The sequence below is a fragment of the Geospiza fortis genome, unplaced genomic scaffold, assembly GCF_000277835.1.
Source record: "Geospiza fortis unplaced genomic scaffold, GeoFor_1.0 scaffold40, whole genome shotgun sequence".
In the NCBI taxonomy this organism is placed as follows: Eukaryota; Metazoa; Chordata; class Aves; order Passeriformes; family Thraupidae; genus Geospiza; species Geospiza fortis.
The window spans coordinates 19,354,933-19,373,981 of NW_005054297.1; the positions used below are offsets into that span (position 1 = coordinate 19,354,933).

A 19,049-nucleotide genomic window follows, 5' to 3' on the forward strand; every position below is an offset into this window, starting at 1 on the left:
CAGCTGGCTGTAGCCATGTATGGTTCATAGAAATACTATATTTAGGGTTTTTTTTTTTTCTTGTAAAAGACAGTAAGTAGTTCAGTAATAAAAGATCAAATCATTTTTAACAGCAAAAGAAACTTGCATTCAGTGCAAGAAAGGTTTCCAGTTTCCTCATCAACAGTGTTTTTCTCTGCTGTCTCAAAGTGCTGTAGAACATAAAACAGTATCAAGGAGCTGTGACATTTCCTGTAAGAAACAGCCCAAAACCTTTACGGAGAAAGACAGCTGTAATTTCCCCCTCCTTTCACCCCCACCAACTATATAGCATTTTATATCTACTTTGAATTAAATTTTTGATTAAAAGATGCAAGATGGTTTGATTAACTTCAGAGTCACAAAACGTCACTGCAGCTCCGAGAAAGAAAGGTTTATTTCTCTTCAATCTAATCAATTTTTCATTAGGGTGAAGGTGTTTATCAGCTTTTAGCACACTAGCTTTGAGCAAGGTGCGTCAATCTTTGTAATGAATTTATTAATTAGAGTTAATTTAATTGAAGTGGAATTGAAGGGCTAATTAATGGACAAACTGCTGATGAAGATAGAGGAAAGCTCTGCTGATTTCAAACCTATAAAATCCTCTGATGGAAGTAACTCATTCTTTTCTTCACCTAACAGCTTAACAACATGTTTATGGGTAATTTACTTCTTTTAGTGGACTGCTTTGAAGGTCATTTTGCACTGCTTCAGCAAATAATGTCCACATGTTCTTACAAACATTCTTTTGTGAGTCTGACAGACTTGAGATATTTGAGATCAGAAACATTTTATGTTATTTTAATAACAAATCATTCCATGAAACATAAGTAAAGGTGGAGCCTAACTGGCCATCAAAAGAAGCACAGAGGACGTGTCAGTAAATAGGGGATCCATGTTTTGCCTGAGAACTAGACAGGGTCTAACACAAATAGCCATTTTTAGTGCTAGAAACATAAAAGGATTTTTTCCTCTAAACAAAATTCACAGAAGACAACATTTTCTTCTCTTTGTCACTTTTTTCTTGCATGTTTGGAACTCAATCACTCCGTATGCATAAACCATTATGAAGTAACACAGATCCTGGTCAGGAAGTACATTTGCTTCAAAAAGATGGTTCCTCATGAAAAAGTTATATTTATTCATAAGCTGGCATAAACCCAGCTAGCCCATGTGTTCAGTTTTCATTAACAAAATGTCTCAGTTCTTAGATGAACTGGTTTAGACAAATACATGTCTCACAGTTAGACATGATTTCTTTTTTGATATGTGGCTACCAAACAAGATTCTAAAAACTCCTATTTGTCAAAAAGCTGCTGTCATACTTTATAAATATTTAGATTCTGCTCTCTGCGCTAGTACCTCTAGTTTTCTCCTTTTGTTTCTAAGCTCAGACTTTTGTTTTAATAAGCTCAGTTCCATATTTCATGAAATTCCTCTGCTTCTTCACTCCTATGAACTCCTTCCACCCTGGCAGCCTGCACTCTGCCTTGAAAGCTGTTTAAGACTCATTCTTGTATTCCCTTTGCCTTCAAACTTGAATGCTCTCTGTTTTTCATGAAAATTACCTCAAATTAGCTGGACAGATTCTTAAAATGTGAATGTCCCTGGTTTCACTAGTGTAGGTTCAAGTTTCTAAGTAAATTTATTAGGAAATATCCATCTCATGCAAAGAACATTCTGAGCTTGTGTGTGAAATACCTGAAGCTGCCAGATGAAGGCAGTTAAAAGATACAAACAAATACATTGATTTTCAAATCCTTCAAACACATCAATTATTTTGAACCTTTGAATCAATTTACAGTTCATGCTGAAGTCAACTCCAAGAGATCAATCAGCTCAGCAGGTCAGGTCCTAACACAGTAATGTCATTAAAATGCTGCTATTCAAGACATCAACACTTTATAAAATGCCAGTGCTCTTAACTCTTACCATTGGAGCAATCTGGACCTGTCCAGTTGGGGTCGCAGGTGCAGCTCCCACTCTCCTGAAGGTAGGTGCCATGCCCAGAGCACTGGTCAGAGCACATTGTTTTCAGGATTTCACAGTTGCTGCCCCCCCAGCCTGGGTTGCAGTGGCACTCGCCGTGGATGCACACACCGTGGCTGGAGCAGGCTGGGTCCAAGCAATCCGCTGCAGGGAGAGGAGAAAGAGCAGAAGTTCACCTTCATGTTCATGGCAATGAATGAAGAAATACAGAGTGGACTAAGATCTCTTTGTGCCAGCCTCCCTTCTCTGGCTACAAGGTTAATCACTCTTTGTCCTCACTTCTTACATAGCTGCAATTTTCCTTGCAAGAACATTTCCCTTTCACTCCACCTTCTGATTCTGTAAGTTTTGCGCACGCACATAAATGACATCAAGACAATTACAGGTTACTGAATCAATGGAGCATCTTTCAAGGTTTGATCATTTTTCTGACTTACAGCAAGACCGGCTTTGGGACTTGGGTAAGTGATCTTGATTCTGCCTAATCATAATGGAGTAAGTGTTGGATTCTCTGCAGCACTATTCCCTGGTACTACTGACCCAATCCACTACCACATAGTTTTGACAGCTATACAGGACCCCCAGATTGTTTCAGAAATGAATGAGTTGCATACTGTCTATCTGTCTTAATTCACTTGTGCTTTAGATGATGAGATTTAATTCAGCAATTTGACTCAATAAAATGTTACACTTGTAGGGTCAATGGTCTGAAAATTTAATTCCAGAGACTTAATTGCATTACTTTGTATGTGGTGATCAATAAAATCAATTTGATTGGGGAAGAAAATAGCAGTTTTTAGTCCCTAAAAAAACAGAATGGAAAATGAACTGCATTTTGCAGCACACCAGAATGAATATTATTATGCATATCTCTGGAATACAAGAATAATGTATCATTTTTCCCCCTGATGCATTTGAATCAGCACATTCCACAATCTGGTCAGTGGAAAAGACTACTAACAAATGCAATAAATTAATGACTACTCTATACTTGAAAAATTCAATAAGAACTCCTACATATGTGTTTCATGAGCTTTCTTCTTAGCTGATTTCAGCCAGATGAAACCCAAATATACTGGCAAGTAAAAACATTACATGCACGTTACGTTGAATTTTCCCACTGCTTACTTGAGAATAAATAGAGTACAATAATTCTGTAGAATTCAGCGATGCTAGTGATTCCAAACTTGATTTGTAGTATTGTAAACTATTTTTGAAGAAACAGTTAGTGCATAAGACCTAAATCTAGAGTAAAATTTATAGAGCCAGATGTGCCAGCTGTTAACCTGACCAACAACAGCTGGTGCTGGCAAAAATATTTACTCATTTACCTTCTTCACAGTTTTCTCCTTTGTACCCAGAGTTGCAGGCACAAGAGCCCATGATGCAAATGCCCCGTCCCCCGCACTGGGGATCGATGCACTGACTCGTAGGCACATCACACTCAGTGCCCTTCCAGCCACTGTAGCACAGGCAGCGTCCTTTGGAGTACTGCCCATTGCCACTGCACAGCACCGGGCAGGCTGCTGTGGAACAGAACACAGCAGAACTATCAGAATAAAGATTTCACCAAAGCTTTATAAAGAAGAACATCTGAGATGTTGCTTTTCTGATGTATTTCTCTTTCATGCTCACTTAAAGTGACTTGAGAAAAGCGTTGGGCTGATTTACCTCTTGAACAATCAGGGCCCAGAAACCCGGGAAAACAATGGCAGGATCCAGAAACACATTCACCGTTACCATGGCAATTTCGGGGGCATTCCACCACAGACTCTAGAAGGAAAAAGAGAAGGATAATTCACAGGTGCCCACTGCATGAAGTAGCTATCATTTGAGCCACTACTAACCGACAGCTTGTTCTCACTCTGAGAAGTGTTTACATTTGTTTTGTTTGAAGAGCACGAACAGCTGTGATTTCCTACTGCTGATGCCGCCACTATCTTATACTCCAAAAAAAAGGCTAAAATTATAAGTGTAAAACTACATGCGCTCCATACTTAAAATCTAGTCCTGTGCCATTTCATAAATACTTCAAAACAGCATCCTCCTTTCAAGCACTGTTTCACTAGAAGTACTTAGGCCTTCGACTAAGAAATTAAAACCCTTATGCCTTAGATCAAGAAATTAAAATATATACTCTGTGTTTTATTCTGAGTAGCAAAAGAAACACATAAATGGAAAACCTGCAAAAAAAACAGTCAGATCATTTAACTATGAAAACCTATCTATGAATTCCTAAAAGCCTGACCCCAAGCTAGCGTTTGGTAAGAGCTTTAAAGATTATGCTTACCTATAATTATGGTATTAAAAGACACCTGCTCTGCATTTTTCCCATCATTATAAAAGGCCAGGTGCCAGATGCCAGAATCCAAATACTGGATAAAACCTGCCTCATGGAGGCTGACGGATCTCGCCTGCCGTCCTGCTCGCTCCGACTCCAGCAGGTTGCGTTGCTCCCTCGCAATGAGCCGGCTGCCATCCAAGAGCTCCACAAAGTCATACTGCAACGAAGCACAGAACAGAGCTTGACAGGGCATGGCATGACCATGGCACCACCCTGACAACATACTTGTATTTAGACCAAGTTTCCTTTTGGAGCAGGGAAGCAGGAGCTGAAACCAACCCTTCTTTCTTTGCTCCTTGCTAAGCATTCACATAAAATTACCAACTAGTTCTCATGCTTATCAGGAAGACCTTTTCAGTAGAAAGTGGCCAATGAACCCATTTCATACACTGGGGGAAGAAAATAGCAGTTGAAATGAGTCTGCAGTCATGACTAGCACCATAAATACAGGTGAGAGCTAACTTTCAAACCGTGTTACATACATATGGGCTAATAATAATAATAATACTATCCAATACCAATAATCTAATTTTCTTAATTTAATTCCAGATGAAGGATTAACTGCTCAATCCCCCTTTTGTATAGTCTGGAATTTTTGAGGAAGGAGAGCAAGAGCTTTATTTCTCATCACAGAAGGTCAAAACAGGAGAAGGAAAGCAAAAAACATTGCAACTACCAAAAATGACAAACTGACCAAGCCCCATGGTACCTCAAGTCAATGGACAGCACATACTGAATTTTAACAACTAACATGGGGCTTGGAAAAATGCAGCAGCATCTGAGCTGATAAAACAAGTAAACTCACAACACAAGTTTTTATGCATGTTATGCATGTTTATGCACCTTAACTAGGTCTAAGGCACCTGGAGGGCTAAAACTGCTCCAGGTCCTACATTGGTTTTACACTATCTGGAGTCTGTTCTCAGGGCTTGAAAGTTGTCTTCTGCATGTTGAACATGTAAAGATCAATACATATAGAGCAAAATAAAACAGGTAGGAAAATTGAAGAGCACTCTTGCTTGTGGCAGAGGGTCTCTACTTTTACTGCTAAGACTGTTCAAAGTTTCAGCTCTACTGTGACACACGTTTATCATATGAAGTTAACTGTAGCACATAAACCTTCGATCTTTCCACATGTTGAAGATCTCTCTCAAATGAAATTACATCCAGGGCCTTTTAGAGTAAAGGCCAGCATGTGAGCCACTGATTCACCTGAGCTGGGATAAGACCAGTTCCTAGGACCAGAGGATCAGTGATTTTCGACCCTGACTTGTGACCTTCAGAAACTGCTCCTCAGACAAAAGAAAACATGATAGCTTTTATCCTGGAACAAGGGTTTAAGTACTTATGCTCTCTTTTTGAAATTGCAGGCCAAAATTCACTTGTAAGATTGCTCCTCCCCAGTATTCAGAATTATCTTCCCACCAGCCAGGATGTGAAGGAAATGCATGGTTAATACAACTCTATCAACACCCGAGACACTTTTCCAGCGATGTCTGGAGGAGCAGGACAGAACACAGTGCGATCAGGATGCGCAGGAGCTGTGCTGCAGCAGCTCTGTATGCGCTGCACTGCATGGAAACCAATGCCATCACTTTGGGAGAGCAATTATTCAAAACCACTCAGCACTCTCATTTTCAGAGTATTAAATATTTATCTTATTTTGTGAGAGAGAGAGAAACAATTTTGGCGCTTTTTTCACTCCTGCCTCTCCAGTGGTTTTAGTATTTTTAAAAAAGGAAGGCCCAGGGAGCTCTGAGTTTTAACAGGTCACTCATAGACATTAGTTGTGACTTTGTGATTTGTATATGGCAAGAGACCACTTCTGTAGAAGGACAATTTCAGATTAAAACTGTATTTTTGATACTGGAAAAAGTGGCTACACCAATTTATTGGCCACTAATGGCAGACAAGCACAGTACAATTCGCAATTTTGTATTTGTAATGTAATAAGGACATATGCTGTTGTCAGAACACCATTTTAGACTACACTAAAAAAGCCATACACAAGGGAAATCTCTGTTCACTTTGTCCCCCAGCAAAAAAAAAAAAAAAAAAGATCTTAACTAACCCTTTTAAAGGCTGCAAACAATTATCTTTGTAAGCAAAACCATACCAATTTTATTTTCCTTCTATGAGGATAAATTTATTTCGTTTACATTGAGTCTAAATGTGATGATTTGCCTTACCACAGTTTTGCTTTAAACCAAAGTCTCTTTTTTATTCCTAAAAGTCTCTTTAAATAAACATATTGATTCTCTGGCTGCAATGGAACTGACATTTTTAGAAAGTGTCACAAAGACTTTCAGGCTTGCATTGATTGGGTTTTGAATGGACAGCCACCGTCAATTATTTCTGGTTGATTTATTTATGATTCCTCAGAAAGAGAGCTATGCATCTCAGATCAGTCTGTGACACACAAATAGTAGCTGTGCTTGAGAATAATTTTGACACCTAAAGAGAAAAAAGCAAAACAACCAAAAATTCTGTCCTGAATACGATGCATCAAACCATTTCCTACATGCTATATCTCTATTATTTTGGATTATGGGACAGAACAAGAGTTAAATTTTCTGCATTCTGTTACTGTTTAATTAATTGAATTTTCAGCGATTTATAGAAATAGTTTATACACAATTCATCCTATTACAAGCCAAGGGTGTGAAGACTTCTTGAAATCTCTTTCAAGATTATTTCTATCATACTTTTGTTATGTCCTCTGCAATAGAAGGATAACTGGCACCAGAGGTTGTACAGTTAGGGATAGATATTGACTACAGTGTCTTCTTACTCACTGTAAGATTTTAACTAGGTACAAAAAAGAGGTGGATAAACAGGCAAAGGGTACAGAAGAGAAGTGGAGAACAAGGTGGCAAATGTAAAAGTCAAGTTTTGCATTACAGTCAAAGGTGACAGTGGAGAGAAGACTGACATTGGTAGAAACACCAAAGTTGTAAGGATGGAGCTAAAGAAAATTGTGCAGTGTGGTTATACATGTAGGGTATCACAGGCATACGAGCAAAGACTTTGGAGGAGGACAGGTGACAAGGCAACTTTACAAAAGCTGGCAGAGTGCAGGAAGCAATAAGTTCTCTATTATTTAACGTAAGATCTGAAAATTCAAATACTGACGTTTGAGAAACAAGCAGCAGTTGCTCATTTGCATAAAATTTTGTTATTAGCACTTGTCATTCTGCCACTAGAAGATAAGGGCAGATAGCATTCAAGAGGCACAGACATGAAGTGATATATGTGAGTGAGATCCTACTTTTCAAAGTCCTCATGAAACAGCCCTAGCTTTACACATCCAAAGATGGGCTCTGAGCCAACTTTTGTCATTATAGGATGTGCTCTTGAGCTATGGTAGACAGATTATGGTAATAAGAGCTCAATAATTAAAACAGAAAAAAAAGAAAAAAGCAGACGTCATTAAGGCATTGAATGAAACCATCACAGTTAAATGCTTCTTATGTTCTGGGCTGTTCTGGTCTCCACACCTTGAAAAAGCTACATTAAAACAGGATAACTTTCAGAAAAGGATAAACAAAGGACTGAAAAAGCTTTCATAAAAAGAATGCCAAAACAGCCTGGAAAAAATACAACTCAATGATAACACCAGAGATCCCTTAATCAAGGGTTGCATGAAGAAGAAATCAATGAGAAATTCTGCTCTGCCTCTTCCAAAACACTTTCAACAGTGTGTCAAACAAAAGCTACTGTCTCAAAACACACTGAGGAGTACAGTGTGAGATGTGTAGTTAAGCCTTGCTGCAAATGTCACATGCTAAAAGCTTCCATAGATTCAAAGGTGACTATGCAAATTCACAGGAAAAAAGAATCTATCAAAGATTTGTAGACAAATCAAAGACAGCATCTTTGACTCAGCAAAGTCCTTCAGCCCTAAATCTCTGGAGGCCAAAAGCATATTGTGGGAAGAATAACTACAATACTATCATGCTGCTTTACTGATCTGTCTGTGTCTGCTCACGGCCCCCATCACAGACAGAATGCTAGATGGGCCTTGACCAAACTCAGCATGGACATTCATGTGTTTGTCTGCCATGTTCCTGCGACACTTGGAGCCACATGAGTGAGCTGCCTTGTCTAATGTGCAGGATGGAAGTGAAGGATGAAGTGGAATGGAAGGATGCAGTGAAGGCGAACATCAGCTGTTTGTCTGTCCCTGTTACCTATGCCCAGCTTGCACTTAGGAACTTTGGTCGGTACAAGCCATAAGAGCTAGGGGAAATAAGAAAGCAAGAAATGGACTAATGCTTGTAATCCCCTCAGTGTTCTATTTCATTAGATGTCTTTTTGCCAAAATACTTTATTTTGCTTACATAAGCTACTCCAGTTAAATATGTATTTTACCAGGATGAGTTGTGTCTTCATCAAAGTCCTGGGTTAGGACTTTGCTGGAGAAAGGCCTCAACTGACAAGACGTATTTTACTCCATTTTTTTCCCCCACATGAAGGAGCATGGTCGCAAATAAAACCCAAACTGCTTACTGAAACTGCATTTTCAGGAGATAATATACATACTTTATCTCAGACACTTAAACTGGATATCATTGGGTTCAAGGCCATATAAACATTCTGATAAACCTGTACCATTGGGAAGCTTTAGAAGCCTTATAAGTTCAGTAGGGCACTGATAAGTAAGCATGCCTAATTTTTCAGTGTATCAAATGTCAGTCAATGGCTTGTAAAAAATACTCTAATTATATACCAGGCAAAAAGAGGACAAGAGAGCTTGACCTATATCCTGGGAACAGTATATCCAAAATGTCAAGCAGGACTCACATATGATACTTTCTGGTATCATACTTAAACATTGTAAGAACTCGGAGTCTATGTAACACAGAGGACAGGAAACAGATTTAGTAGTCTCTGTGTTTTTGGATAAAGGACACTCCTATTTCAATCTTTTGACAAGCTAAGGAATGAAGTAAAGATCATTTTTTAAATAGTCATACTTGCATAACTTCTCATATAAATGCATAGTCTAGATCAGCTTCTTCAGTTTTATTCATTCTTGCCACACATGTATTCCCCTAACTCCTGCTACTATTATCATTGAGATGGCATTTGTATTCCAAACCCCTATTTCAAACGGCTGATAACTTTTTGAATCAAATTTCTTTATGCTAGAATTTCACGTCGTTGTTGTCAGCCTGAGGGTGGATGTTCATACGTGAAGGTCTGAAGAAAATCCATTTAATCATTATTATGAAGATCAAATTTTTAAGTAAACACGAGTGCACTTTCTGCATTCAGTAAAGTGTTTGTACTTTAATGGAAACTGAACTACAAAATAAAGTTAATGTAACATTCCATGACTTTACCTGCTTTGCTAACCTTCCTCTGTTGTTTTTGTCTATTAAGTAGGTGTAATAATTATTAATACATTAGTAATATATTTCTATATTGTACATATTTTAAAAGTTATACCTGAATAAAAAAACAAGCAAAAAATTTAAATAGTGCAGTAGCATGAAAATAAAACTTTTAAAAAATGGGACTGAATTAAAATGTATGAATTTTGCACCTATGGATTTGCTGCTACAACTGTGTATCAGACATAATCAGTCAAGCTTTGATACAATCATACCATTTGGTTGCTATACTTAGATTTGCATCCATGGCAAACCCCTGCACTCAAAATAAAAGTCACTAAGATGTTTCTCCAAATGTGGTAGAAGAAAATGAGCTGAAATGCCTATTCAGGTGGAAAAATGGATCTGAGCCAGCAGCTGGATAAATACTGTGTTGGAAGAAATCTAATCCTGGTGGGTCTTAAATCTTTAAAATAATATGAATACAATTAATACTAAAATACCATCTGAAGCACTGATTCTCTGTTTCTCCTGCCAATCCAGAAGACTGTTCATTCTTTTATACTTTAACTGTTCTATCACTATAAAAATGGGATAAAAAGTGGGTTTTTGTTACTAGGAAATGTGACCATATGCAATAAAAGGCGTCATTAGAAATCTTTTGAGGGGTGTAAGAGGATAAATCCTCTGGCACACTTAATAACAAAGTTTCAAGACAGTAGATGCCTAGTGAAGCCTGCCACTTTTATAACCCCAGTTCACGGTATCTTTGTAGATACATATTATATATTTTTTCTTTTATGTTTTTATTTAGCGAGACACCAAGCTGTAAATACTGTAGTATTTGCTTGTCTTCTTGTCTGGAAATTTGGTTAATGTGCTGTTTGCAGGAACTCTCAACCACACCTTATGTGTGGCCAAAAGATTCTATATTAGTTTACTTAGGTTTTTAAAGATATGTGAATATACCAAAGAATAAAAAAAGTACCTATAAATTCTGCATGAAACAACTCCATATCTGAAGAATCATTGATTAGGCAATAGAACAGCTCATAAATAAGAATACCATGTACCCCCATTCTAGATCCCAACACAGAGTATTACCCATGTCTGGTCATCACACGAGATCAATAAAGTATAAACAGTGAAAATGAAAATCAACAAAATGGAAAAGAATGTGATCCTGAGAAAGAAAAAAGATACAAAAGATACAAGATCACGGTTTTCAATAATGTGCTACTTTTGATGCAAGCAGTTCTCACCTGAGTGTGTGAAGGCGGTAAGCCTTTTCGACCATATACTCCAATCAATGCATCTTTCTGAAGGGATATATTGAATTTTAGAAATTGTGGCTGATCAATGAACAGTTGTGATCTCCAAAAAATCCCAGGGGGCACTTCTTGTATCGCTCTTCGGCCTATATCAAGTTCTCCAGAATCTATAGTGTTGTTTTCTTGCGCAAATCCTCCTAATTTTCCTGATGGTTTAGAATAATGAGATCAAAAATTAGTGCTCTTTTCTAGCTTTCAATCATCCTTCATATGTATCTTCAAATATTTAGAATTACCTCAGGAAAAATGTTACCTGACAACCTTTTTGAATAGAAGATCCCAGGAATTCAATGATGTGGAAATAAAAAGCCAAAGATACCACAAATACCTACATACAAAAAATGCTGTAGCATCCCTAAGGAGGAACATTATGGAAGCAGTTTAGAATCTACATTAAACTATACTTTTTCACTAGCATTTTAACAGGGGTTTCTCAGAATAAAGTCTCACATTAAAAAGAAAGAGCAAAATGCAGCATACAGATTTTAAGAATAATAGATACATAAACACAGGTAGTCAAGATAATTAATATAATAATTTCTACATTAAGTATCAGAGCATTTATTCAATACTAACAAATGCTACAGCTCTGGTTACCTACTTTTGGTTTTGCATAAGCAAGCAATGCTGTATGTAAGCAGCTGGCACATGAAGGTGAGGCTTGAGTGAAACAATACAAAGAAAAATGGAACTGTCATTATAGTCTTGGAGTTTGCTGTGTTTTTACCAATTCATATTCCTTCCATCAGCTAGTCTATTATAAAGATTGAACTAAATCCATCTGAATGTGATAAGCATGTTCATGTGATGCTCACTTGTTTGCATACAAGTGCTCTGAAGAACTGACAATTGAGTCTTGTCTTTTACGTTCAAATTCTACATTATTCATCATTTGATGGAAGAAACTGACACAACCTTTTTGCAAACATTTAGACTGCAAAAAAACTAGATTAAAATCTGAAATGCCAGGTGAGGTCACAGATTGATCCTCGGCACTTATTGCGCATCCAAGATGAACTGAGACTGCTGTTGAATTAAACAGGTTCAGAAGCACTGCTGAGAGGCCTTGAGTGGGAACTTGTATCATCATCAGAGCTGTGTCACAATGGCACTGCAGTCACTGAAAATGTCTCACAGGATTATCACACTGATCAGAGTGCTGTTGAGAAGAGACAGTGAAATATCTGATCTTAAAGACACCAGTTTTTAAACACTTTCAGGATGAGCTTAATGTTTTTCTGAATTTGGACTTACCCTTTCATAATATTCATGTGTTATTCTAGAAGATGGATCTGTATTCACTAGATCAGTTTATTTAAGCATTTGTTTTTTACTTCTTTCTTCAAATTTAAGCATATTGTGTTGAACAAATTCACACACTGATGACAGGTAATCACTAAACAATAAACACTTGTTTGCAATATTGATTTGCAACTATTTCTACATTTCAAATGAAAAATAACTGCCTTGTTCTACTGAAAAGATGAGCTAGACAGCTTGAGTAAGTGCTGTTTATCAAATACATTAACCAACTTGATAATACAGTTATGGACTCCTATGTTCTTCACTGAAAAAAAGATGGTTTTACTTTGCAGCCACGTGCCCCTTTAGCACCCCAACACCTCTCTCAAAGCTGTCAGCAGCTGTTTGTCACCCTAAGGTTAGGGGGCTAATTATTCTTTGTTCCCTGTTGTATCTCAATGAGCATAAGGAAGATCTTCATAGTGTCATCATTTCCGTTCCATTTTCTAAACAGTAACAGCTCCAACATACAGCTTTAAACCAAAACATGGAATGTCATGTTCATACACATTTACTATTACGGTGATTGAAATTTCTCAAATCCAAATCAGAGGATCAGGACATTACCAGGGGACTAGAGAAGGGCGGTACTGAAAGTTGTTCAGCTGTCAAAATATCTGAATCAAGGCTTCATTGATTCTTCCTTATAGTTTTCAGTAACCAGTGTGATAGCACAGGGGCCTCACTCTTCACATTTCACATCTAGTCATCACACTTTCCCTTCTGCCTAACTGGTGCCTCTTTTGTGGTTTGAAATGTGTACTCTCTGGTCTCTCTGTTGTTCAGTATTGATGTATGCTGATAAATGACCACGTACCATATTCTGCAGAGGACAGCATTTTAAGTGGGTGGAAGGAAAAATTTATTTGATTTCCTTGTTATTTCCTTTTATTTTTGAGGCAGTGTATAACAGATTTTAGTTTGTTAAAAAAAATTAAAATTATGAAGGGAAAAAACCCAGTAAGTAACATCAATATATTTTATAAAATGAAGTATATTGGCTATTGAATGTGGAAGACAACAGGATGAAAAGCTGTCACTGCAGCATCAATATTCATAACCATAAAGTAGCTTTTTTGCTCTTCATTCAAAACAAGTAAGAAGAAAACAGGAAGTGATAATGATTATCTAAGTACAAGAAAAAGGCAGGAAGGTAGAGGAAATGAGAAGAAAATGTCCTACTGGAAAAGTTTCACAGGCTTACAAAAATGACAAAAAGAGGGAACTGAGCTATAACTTTTCTATGACTTGGAGCTGTAGTAACTTGAAAAATTTTCAAGATGTCAATTGCCAGCAGAGGCTTCCTCCTTCTCAGTGGTAAGGAGGTCAGATGTACCTTGTGAATGGGAAAATGGATTTTTGTGTAATGAAGCAAACACTGCATTCATCAACCATTTAAATCAAGTTTTCTATTCAAAACCTATTGATTTTGAAGCCTCTGTTACCCAAAAGTGCACAAGCTCTTAAATGTTTGGAGAATCTTAAAGGGCAACATGGAAAAAGGTCGATAAAAATAATCCCTTTATGTGGTTTGTATTTTAAAAGCTTTTACAACAAAATTAAGAAAGTTTTTTTTCCTGCTTTATATATTGGTTGGATGATTCAGACTCAACATTATATGCCAGAGACTTTCAGAAAACAAATGTACATATTATACCTGACCTATTAAATTTCAGAGAGAAATTAAAAAAAAAAAGAGAAGAAAACATCAACCTCTGTAGAGAAAAACTCACGATATTCCATAGTGAGGTTATCATGCCACACAAAACTCCTTGATCATGACTTCTAAGCCTTGTAAGCATAGTTAGGCGAGAAGCTTCAAAAATATGCAAATTATTCCTGAAGGGCCTCTTCTGGAGCAAAACCTTCACAAAAAGTGATTACGACAGAACACACACACGTAATCTTTTGTCCAGAATTATTGAGAGCTTGCTCAAAGTCCCAAAGACTGACTCTTGCTATCAGGTCCCCCTTATGAAACAGTATGTCCTGACACCTTGGGGCCCTGGCTTTGTTGTGGCCATTTGTTCAACACGAGGTCCCTAAGGCAGGATGGTCCAAGTCAGCCTCAGCGCCCTCCTGCTGTCTCTGGGGACCCCACAGCAACAATAAAAATATTATCAGGTATTTTAGAGTAAATAGAGGTTCTGCTTCTCTGGATATGATGAGAGCCTTCCTATCATCATCAAGTATCACATGTAAATTCCTGTGAGGAATTTCGGTTGACAGTTAGCTTTCCTAGTAAGATCAGCATTACTGCTCAGGATCCATAGGCCCCTTCACATGCTAGGTAGGAGAAACTGTTTGTTCCTGTTTATCTGTTTAAAATTACTGTAACTGACAAATACTCTGTACTTGCATTAAATATAGAGTCTTGGAGAAAAACTGTTAAAGTTTGATGATATAAGTAAGACACAAAGGAAGGAAATGTTCCAAAAGAAGGGGAAAAAATGGTGCCCATTTCACTTACCACTGTCTCCAGCAGGAACTGTTACAGGATGTGTTGGCACAGTATCAGAATTCACTTTTCCATTCTCAAATGTATCATTTTCAGTCTGCTGCAACTGCCAGTTGAGGCCAAACAGATGCATTGCTGGTGGTAGAGGATACAGGTTATTGGCGCTTTTAACCACAATGACAAATTACACAAGTAACGACTTTCCATGCCTCGTAGTGGCATAGCAACTCATACATTAAAAAAATTAAATTACATGAACAAGCATTTGCAGACTAATAGTTCAGCAACGGCACAAAGCAATTACTACCACTGTCCTTTAATGATACTATGCTTTCAGTGAAGGCAGTTGACAGAAAGCTCACCAGTCTCATTCTGAGTCTTTTACTGGTCCCAAATCAATGTTCAAAGGGACAGGCAGTAATTATGGGTTTTTTTCTCTTTTTTTCATTTTTGATCCTTCTGAAGAGACAAATCATTTAAGTGAACTTCTAAATGACCTACTAAAAGAAATGATTTTCCCAGCAGATGGATCTGTCCTGGTTAGCCAGAAAGGGAAAAGCAAAAATACATACAGGAGGAGAGGAAGGAGGGTGCTGCGGCTGTTGCAGAGCTAACCTAAGACACGAGCACTTCATGCTGTCAACAACACCCTGCACAATCTCCCATTACGTGCCCGTTCCTCACTCTAGTCTATAAAATGAGGCCATGAGCAGAGCCAGAGACACTGGGGCACTGTGCTCTGATAATGGCAATGCATAAGTTAGGTTTCTGAATTACTTAATTGCCCATAACCACATTCATTTGAAAGTTGATACTGTGTTAAAGAGTTTAGCTGAGTTAATTATGAAACAGAGTCAACCTTCCATGGTGTTAGGGGGAATTTAAGGAAGCTTGATCACCAGGGATTAAGGAATGAACCCAGCATCTAAACTTTTAGAACAAAAATATGGGAAACCCCCCCCCGCCCCTTATCTTAGTGCTATACTAAGATACTCTCATGCAATTCCATGCTGTCCGTGGATGATTTTTATGTCTTCCAATGTCTCTATAATGCCACCACAATGCATTTTACTGTAATTACTCCACTTTGTGCTTGGGCTAACGTAGTTTTGCTCATTCCATGACAACAGTTATCTGCAAAGCAGTTAAAATAGTCTTTCAGTGCTACTAGGGAATAAAAATACACTGGGAAAAAAAAATCCATACTCATGTATTTTGACTATTAGTGCAAAATATAAGGAAAATAATCCACTGCACTTTATTGCTTCTGCTACTTCTCTCTCTCTGAAGTAGGATTACTACTATAGTCAATGTTACTAATTTTTTCATTCCCTCTATGCAAAGGACAAAAAATTCTTCATCCCATTTGGTTTCATTTCTGATCTTTAAATCTCTCGGTATTGACCATGCCAACCCTTATTTAAGAGAAACAGGCATAAATGGAAGTTTAGTTAGCCAGGCAACAAAATCTGCCAAATTAAGAGGTTGTCTGCCAGGTCTTTGCCTTAAAGCCTCTCCCTTAATCTGAACAAAACAAAAAACCAGAATGCAACTAAAGACCTGTTACTGAATACTTCAAAGACTGAAATCTTCTCCACGGATGACATATTCTCTTTGTTCCAAGTCTCTGCCTCTACTATTACACTTCTTTCCCAGACTTTAAATTGCCTGTCAAAGTCTGATAATGTAGAATGTTCCTTGACCCTAAAAACATCTTTCTTTTATCCCCTCTCAACTCTTGTTAAACCATAAATCTGACCACCACCATCTCTGGCACATCACTAGAATTAACCATCATTATTTTGACCCCACCTCAGCTGAAATTCTTATTTATGTATTAATCACCTGATGAGCATATATTTTTTAATTTCAATAAAATCCCTAGGGTCAAACTCTACAATTTGTTATACTTGTTAATTTCACTGGCAGCAATGAAAGACTGCAAATAGCTAAATATTTAATGATTTAAACCCAGTACATTCCTTGTTTTCAAGTCCAGAGATCTAAATAATCTCTCTTAACGTTGCTGTCCTCTTATCCCTTTTATTAGTTCTTCTAGAGAAAAAAAAAAGAAAGTGACATTTATTTTGTAATTCTAGAAACACAGGAGCTTAGAACGTCATTAACATCTGCTGGTGCTGTGTACATGCCCTGTGCCTCTTCATGCACTGGGAGATCAGAAGGGGAAGCTCCAATGACCTTCCAGCCATTCCCTTGTAATTCAAAACAGCTGGAATTTGAAGTCTTCAAAGGCAAGGACTGTGGGATCAATATTGTCTACATCAATATAACCACAATTACTACAGTGTAAGTGACAACAACCTTTTCTTTATGTTTGTACTGATGTGAGTCCCACTGTAGATCACTGTCAAAGACTGGGAGTGTTAGCTGTATCCCTCAAATATACTATTCCTCTCTCAGCTTTGACAATGAACTAGAAACAAGTTCAATATACAGTGTTTAATGAAAATGAACAGACAGATAAATGCAGCTGTTTCGCAGATTGGGGATGTAGGAATATTTTTTAAGGAGACAAAAACTGTTGCTAGACAATTCCAATGATAAAACTCAGAGTGTGTACTAATACACTAAATAATTTAACCACACAGTCTCTCTAAGTTAGTGCTATGGAATTTAGAGAATTCTCTTTTTACAACAAACATGAAAGAAACAGGCTTATTGCTAAAGTATCAAATTACAAGGCAGAATTTCTTTAGAGATGATGAACTCTAGGAACATGGTTAAATTGACAGATGAAGACAAACTCAGGCACTGTTGTGCCAACCAACATTTGTCTTCTCACAGCTGGCTGCAAACTTTACATCCTTATCAATTTTATTAGAAAATTGAGGCATCTGATAAAAATTTTTGATGCTATTATGAATCTGTTTAGCAGCACCTGGGACTGATACCTTGGCGGGATGTCTGGGACCCTCAAGTCAAATGGTACGGACTAGTTCTTAATTTCCAAAGGGAGAATGATGCAATCATTCATGTTTGTCTGATTTGTTGGATAGTAAGAAGGGTCTGTAGAGGGATCTGGATAGGCTGGATGAGTGGGACAAAGCCAATTGGAGGAGGTTCAAGAAGGCCAAGTGCTGAGTCCTGCAATTTTGTCTCAACAACCCCATGCAGTGCTACAGGCTGGGGGAGGAGTAGCTGGAAAAATGTCCAGCAGAAAAGGACCCTGAAGTGCTGGTTGACAGCAGCTAAACATGATCCAGCAGTGGCCAGGTGGCCAAAGGCATCCTGGCCTGTATTAGAAATAGTGTGCGTTCCCAGCAGAAACAGACTGGGATTGCCCTGCATATTTGGCACTGGTGAGGCCACACATCAGGTGCTATGTCCAGCTCTTTTCACTACAGGAAAGACACTGAGGTACTGAGGCACATCCAGGGAAAGGCAATGAAGCTGGTAAAGGGTCTGGAGCACACGTTTTATGAGGAGCAGCTGATGAAGTTGGGGTTACTTAGCTCAGTGAAATGAGGTTCAGGGAGACTCTCACAATCCCTACAACCACCCGAAAGCAGGTTGTAGTAAGGTGACTGTCAATCTCTTCTCCTATGTAACAAGTAACAGGCCAAGAGGAAATGGCCTCAAATTATGCCAGGGGAGGTTTAGATTAGGTATTAAGAGAAAATGTTTTCACGGCAAGGATTGTAAAACACTGGAACAGACTGCCCAGGGAAGTAGTGAAGTCACCACCTCTGGAAGGATCACCATCCCAAAAAAAACAGTGGATATGGCTCTTCAACACGTAGTTTAATGGTGAGTGGTGGTGCTAGGTTGATGATTTGACTTGATGATTTTAAAGGTCTTTTCCATGTTTAACTATTCAACCTATTATTAAATCGCTACATTTCTGGAAACTCAAATAAAAAAAATAAACTCAATTTTAATTACATTTATTAATTTAAACTTAAATAAATTTATGAAAAAACCTACTATCTTTAACCTGGGATTCTAGGATCTTCTATCTATTCTGCTGTTTCAGTCCCTACATCTGTCCTGCAAAATAATCTCTAGCTATGAAGAGTTCTTCATTTGCTGAAGCTCTGCTAGCATTTACCTTTGGACGGAGTTGTTTCAGGCAACATTTGTACTGCTACTGGACAAATTATCTGCATGGCCAGCCTTTAGAGAGGGGTGATAGTCTAAATGGTGAGGAGTGCATTCCCTCTAACGAAGCGGAAAGAAGAGGTATCAGAGATGAGAAAACTCTCTCAGATCTGGGCTGCTCTTGGCATGAACATAGTATCAGTGTTTGTGTG

General features: G+C 37.9%; 1 protein-coding gene across 1 annotated transcript in view; it reads right to left on the minus strand.

Moving 5' to 3' along the window:
• The window catches only part of TENM3 (teneurin transmembrane protein 3), a 370,730-nt gene that overhangs the window by 81,454 nt on the left and 270,227 nt on the right, over window positions 1-19,049 (minus strand). The window contains 6 exon segments of the mRNA XM_031064333.1: window positions 1,951-2,151; window positions 3,339-3,533; window positions 3,679-3,780; window positions 4,298-4,508; window positions 10,950-11,164; window positions 14,791-14,913. Coding sequence (XP_030920193.1) covers window positions 1,951-2,151; window positions 3,339-3,533; window positions 3,679-3,780; window positions 4,298-4,508; window positions 10,950-11,164; window positions 14,791-14,913 — 1,047 coding nt within the window.